Below are 5,780 nucleotides of genomic sequence, written 5' to 3' on the forward strand. Positions count from 1 at the left end.
AAAAAAAAAAAAAAAAAAAACACAAAGTACTGAATATGTATATTTTTTGACATTCCCTAAACAATACAATAAAATGACTGTATCCATAACATTTACAATTACTGGATATTATAAATACTCTCGAAAGGATTTAAAATATACAAGAGGCTGTATGTGAGTTAGATGTAAATTCTGTGGCATTTTATCATTTTATATAACGGATGAACCAATCGAGGTGATATCCATGAGGATCCTGGAACCCATCACTTGTGGATGCCGAAAGCCTTCAGCAGCTTAGCTGTGGAACCCTGGCTTTATAGCTAAGGACACACTCAGTACATGAAATAACTTTGCAGAGGTCATTAGCATTAGAATCTTCTGTATGGTCCCAGAGGGTGTCTCACTATCTTAAGCATTGTTCCTTAGCCATGAATAGCCAGCCCTGGCATCTGGTCAAATTCTGGGGAGTCAGCAGATAGTGTGGTAGCCATGGACGTGGTCCCTGGGAGTGGGCTGGTGGTAGCACCTGTGTTCCTGGTGGGGAATGGGGCTGGATCATCCTGTGTTCTGGACAGGGCCTAGCTCACACTGCTGAAGAGGAGGATGAATCATTGTGGAGAAGGCCAGCTTAGTCAGCACCCCATGCTGCTGTCTGTTCCCGTCATAGACACTCCAGCTGTCCCCCTTCAGATAGCTCAGGGTCAAGGAGCTCATGGTGCAGGTTGTGCTCTGTTCAAGGACGCCTGGCTGTGGCATTAGTGTTTCTGTTTACAGTGTGGCAAGATGCTGTACCTGGCTAAGAGGTTCTGCAGGCTGCCCCTCATGTGCCCAAGCCCTTAGTGGGAGGCAGTTGGGTCAGGAGCCTGGAACTTCTTGTCTGGACGGGTCACCTTGCTAAAGGCAAGCTCCTGCCAGTGCATGGCTTTGAGTGGGGACAAGACAGAGGAAGAAGTGGAAAGCACTGGCATCTACTGTCCCCCCTGGGCAGTGAAGGCTGTGGGCAAGTATAGTGTGGGAGTCTGCTGTCGGGCTGGATGAGGGTCCAGTCCCACCTTCTCTCTGTGCTGTGGACTGTGCTCCCTGGTTCTCTCTTAGACTCACTGGCCTTATCTGGAATGTAAACTGGCTAACTCAAGGGGTCACTTGAACACTGCTGTCCAGTTTCAGCAGGCCTGTGATAATGACAGTATTGACAGGCAGGGATTTAGGACGGTTTATATGGATTTAGTGCTGTGAACATGAATGCTCTGATGCGCACAGCTACCCATGGGCCACTCCTAACTTAGCATCCCTGTCTGCATAGGAAACAGAGTCAGAAGGCAAATGACTGTTCAGACCAGAGCTAGAAAGCAGAAGCCCTGGATTTAAACTTAGACTTGAACTCTGGAGCCCAGCTCTTATCCCTTGCCCCAGATACTCTTCCTAGAAACTAGGATAGCAGGGTCTGGGGCCCAGTGCCATCCTAACAGTGACAGTTGAGTAAGTGGCACTGCTGTGGGTACCTTCTTATCTCGCCAACAGATTTTAGACTACAGAGGCCCTTTAGAGATCACCTGGTTCGACCACCCTCCTGCCACTGAACAATGGGGTCCTAAGAGGGCAAGAGAGAGCCCCAGCTTCACCTGACACAGCTGTACACTTCTCTGGGATAGCAGAGGAGGATATAGACGGTCAGCTTTGGCTCTTTGCTGAGGTTCATGAAGGAGGTCTGCTACCATGTATGTGTGTGGGGGAGGGGTCACATAAACAGAGCCCAGACCCACTGGGCCTTATTTGGTTTCTGCTGTGGCTGAAAAGGCAGGCAAAGAGGCACATGGCCTAGATTTCCTCCTTGGCTAGTGTTTGCAATGGTATAAATAGAGGCTTCCCTACTCTGAACATGTTCTGTGACCAGGGCACGTGGTGGTACCTCTTTAATCCTCAGTGTCTCATTCATAAGTAGGTTTTAATATGTATGTTTTGGGTTTCAAAGGGGCCAGCGTGGTATGGGGTGGTATGCGGTGGGGTGAGTCAGCAGACCCAGCTCAGCTGCCTTCTCCTGGTGTGACCGTGACTGAGTGACTATCCCTTTGGGGCCTCAGTGGCCTTGTCCTGAGTCTCACGGCGTCCCTTGCAGGCCTTGCCAAGGGTGCATACGTGTGAAGGATGCATGTAAAGCTCTTAGCTCAGGACCACAGCTCCGGTGGCACCCCCCGAACACGTGACTCAGACAGAGCATGAGGGTTAGTTTCAGTTCATAATCGTTTTATTTATGGTGCTAGCAATTGAACCTACTGCCACATGCACACTAGGCACGTGCTCTGCCACTGAGCTGCAGCCTAGCCTTAACATGCAGCTGTGCATCTGCATGTTTCTCTATACTGCTCCTGAAACAAAGCTCATTGTCCTTACCCACTGCCTCACAGTCGCATGGTAAGATATATGGTCAAGAAGGGACTGTGACTCGCACAAGGTCACACAGCTGCTTTCTCAGTGCCCTGTGGTTTTGCAAAGCCACTGCTCCACTTCACGTCAGTCTCCCAGAGGGACACCTTCCCCCGCCCCTCCTTTTCCCATTACTCTCCGGAGCCAGCAGCTCCTTGGAGCTTCAAGCTTCGTGAATGGCTTGGTTAAGCACTCGGCCGTTAAGCGTTCATCTCTTACAATTTCAATCCAATTCCTATAAGTTTATTGGCAAGATGGGGTGTATTAGAGCTGCCAAATTTAATAGATCAAATCCTCGTGTCTGGGATGCAGTTTCTCGGAAGTAATGGGAGAAGAGAGGTTTTATACGTTTTCATTTGGAATGACTAGCTGTTCCTGATCCCATTACAGCCCCTGACTTAATGGCTGCCATCCCTGTCTGCTGCAGGAGCAACTTTCTCCATCAGCCCGCTTGGCTGCCTGAACCATCCAGGGCAATTGTTTGTCTCTCCTCCTCTCCCCAGTCCCTCCCTCCTGAGGTGTGTTCCCCCATCTGTTTGCTCTGTGGATTGGCTCCCAGAGTCAGCCTTGTTTGCCAGGTACTTGGCAGTCTAGGGCTTTGGTAACTTCTCCAGGCAGCCACCTTGTACCTCAAGGAAGTCGTTCCCATCTTCCTGGGGGCCTCAGGACCCTGCTCTGTCACGTGAGGTTGCTCTAGCCTCGCTCAATCTTTGCCAGTCCCTCTGGGTGGCTCCCGGCGTGCTGTGAGACCCAAGGCTTGACTGTTAGAGGCAGAGAATCACTACCCACCTTGGGCTCCAGATTCCTGGCATGGGAATGGTGGCTGAGGGAACTGTTGCTGAGGCCTTAAGACATTTCCATCTGATGCTGGCTGGGAGCCTCCTCCCCCAAGATTCAGTTAGTCTCCTCAGGAAGCCGTCAGCACTGCTCTGGAACTCACTGGCTTCCCTGAGCACTGAGTGAGCTCTGGGAGAGAGGACACCTGGAAACAGAATTTTTAGGGGACCTGAATGTGCTTTCTGCTTACCAGCTGTGTGATGTTAGGCTTCCTCCCTCTGAATCCCTGTTGTCCCAAAGAGAACGTGGTAACTCATTAATTTATTCTGTAAAGGCTTGATTGTCTACTCTGTCCCAAGTACCATTCAGGTGCTGGGGCCCCTCAGAAACAGCAAACTCTACTTGTCGTTGTGGATTTATATTCTTGTTGGAGAAGAAAGACAGTAACATAACAAGTGATTTATTGCTCTAAAGGAGATAAGTGCTGTGAGGGAAAATAAAACCGGGAGTGGCGAGAACTGAAGAGGCTCCCATGTACTCAGATACAGCGGTCATGGCAGATTACTAAGAAGGTAGCATTGGAGCAAAGATCAAAGGGCTGAGTGCCCACGGGGGACAGTATCTGAGGGACAGCATCCAGGCCCAAGGGCAGCAAGTACAAACACAAGAAGGCAGCCAAGTGTTTGGCATGTGAGAGGAGCAGGGAGAAGGCCTAAATAGGAGAGAACACAGGAGGTCCCAGTGTGACGGGGACATGGGAGGGTAGCCAGAGGGCTTACGGTGATGGTCTTCCAGCATGAGCACTATGAGAATTACCTAAAAACTTAAAGGAATAAACCTCCAGACCTGGGCCTCATACTCTGCAGTTTGGCTGGGCTGGTCAGTGTTGGGGACTGCAGCAGAAGTGCAAGGTCCCTATGCCAGGAGGCGTGTTACTTCTAATGAATGGTCAGCCGTGCAGGCTCTCCAGGAAGCAGGCCTGGCGTGCTGTGCTCAGTCGAGGGCCCTGTGCCCAGAGCTTTGGTGCATGAAGCTTTCTTCGATGGTCTAATCACATGTTTTGTGACTTTGCAGGGCCCCAACGTATAGTGGATGTGGCCATGGGGAAGCGGTACTTCTGTGACTACTGTGACCGCTCCTTCCAGGACAACCTCCACAACCGAAAGAAGCACCTGAATGGACTGCAGCACCTCAAGGCCAAGAAGGTGTGGTACGACATGTTCCGAGGTGTGTGCTCGCGGGCGTGGAGGCCGGCTCCTGAGCCTGCACCCCTACCTTCCCTTTGTCAGACAAGGACCACTTGAGGGATAGTCTGGGATGGACTGGTTTTCTTGCGTTTATTTTATGTATATAAGTGTTTGCGTTCATGTGTGCTTGGTGCCTGTGGAAGTCAGAAGGTGTCAGGGGCTCTGCAGCTGGCGTTATGGATGGAGGGGAACCACCATATAGGTGCTGTAAACTGAACCCAGGGCCTCTGCAAGAGCAACAAATGTCACCACTGAGTCTTCTCTTCAGCTCTATCTTTTTTTAAAATTATGTGTGGGCTGTGTGTGTGTGTGGTGATGCACATCTTTTATTTTAAGCACTTAGGAGGTAGAAGAGTTCAAGTTGAGGCTAGCCTGGTTTACATAGTGAGCTCCAAGCTAGCCAGGATTACATAGTGAGACCCTGTTTTTGTTTTGTTTTGTTTTGTTTTGTTTTGTTTAAAAAAAAAAAACAACAATAAATAGCCGGACAGTGATGGTGAACGCCTTTAATCCCAGCACTCGGGAGGCAGAGGCAGGCAGATTTCTGAGTTCGAGGCCGGCCTGGTCTACAGAGTGAGTTCCAGGACAGCTAGGGCTACACAGAAAAACCCTGTCTCAAAACAAACAAACAAACAAACATACAACCAAGCCAAAGGCTGAGGCTGTACCTCAGGGATGGATTGTTTGCCCAGCACACCGAAGACCTTATGTTTGATTTCCAGCACTGCAAGCCAGGAAGTCAAAGGAAGAATGGAGAGAGGAGTTGGCCAGGGTTCCTTCCCTAGTCACGTGAGGAAGGATTCTGGGTTCTGCCTACCATGGACTGCCTAAGAGCTACTGTGAGTCAGAAGAGCCCTCTCTGAGGAGTTCGTCTTTAGCCACTGGCTGAAATGTAGGGAGACTTCTGACAACTTCTGGGAGCAGGGGAGAGGGTGCGGCCTGTAAGAGAAGCATGGGGAGCTGGCTGGGCAGTGGCTGGATCTGTAGGGCGACCTTATGGACATTGCTGCTGGCTACACTTGGATGTGGGGAGTGCGACCTTATGGACATTGCTGCTGGCTACACTTGGATGTGGGAGTGGCTGTTCAGTGATGGGCACAGAGGCCGAGCAGTTCTTCTGCCAGAAGGAAGGTGTTGCCCTCGGGGAAAGGCTTCTCTACCCTGGAGTGACTTGATAATGAGCTGAGGTGGGAAGCTGCCACTCAGGGCAGCCATAGGTGGGAGCTGTCCTGAGCCAGCCAGCTGAAAGGCACAGGAGATGGGCACTGTACTGGCTATTTTTGTGTCAACTTGACACAGCTGGAGTTATCACAGAGAAAGGAGCTTCAGTTGAGGAAATGCCTCCATGAGATC

General features: G+C 50.5%; 1 protein-coding gene across 1 annotated transcript in view; it reads left to right on the plus strand.

Moving 5' to 3' along the window:
• The window catches only part of Zmat5 (zinc finger matrin-type 5), a 35,392-nt gene that overhangs the window by 12,888 nt on the left and 16,724 nt on the right, over positions 1 to 5,780 (plus strand). The window contains exon 2 of the mRNA XM_021177622.2: positions 4,255 to 4,407. Within this exon, the coding sequence (XP_021033281.1) occupies positions 4,281 to 4,407 (127 nt within the window). The 5' untranslated portion in view covers positions 4,255 to 4,280. The remainder of the gene's footprint in view (positions 1 to 4,254; positions 4,408 to 5,780) is intronic.

The sequence above is a fragment of the Mus caroli genome, chromosome 11 (assembly GCF_900094665.2).
Source record: "Mus caroli chromosome 11, CAROLI_EIJ_v1.1, whole genome shotgun sequence".
NCBI lineage: Eukaryota > Metazoa > Chordata > Mammalia > Rodentia > Muridae > Mus > Mus caroli.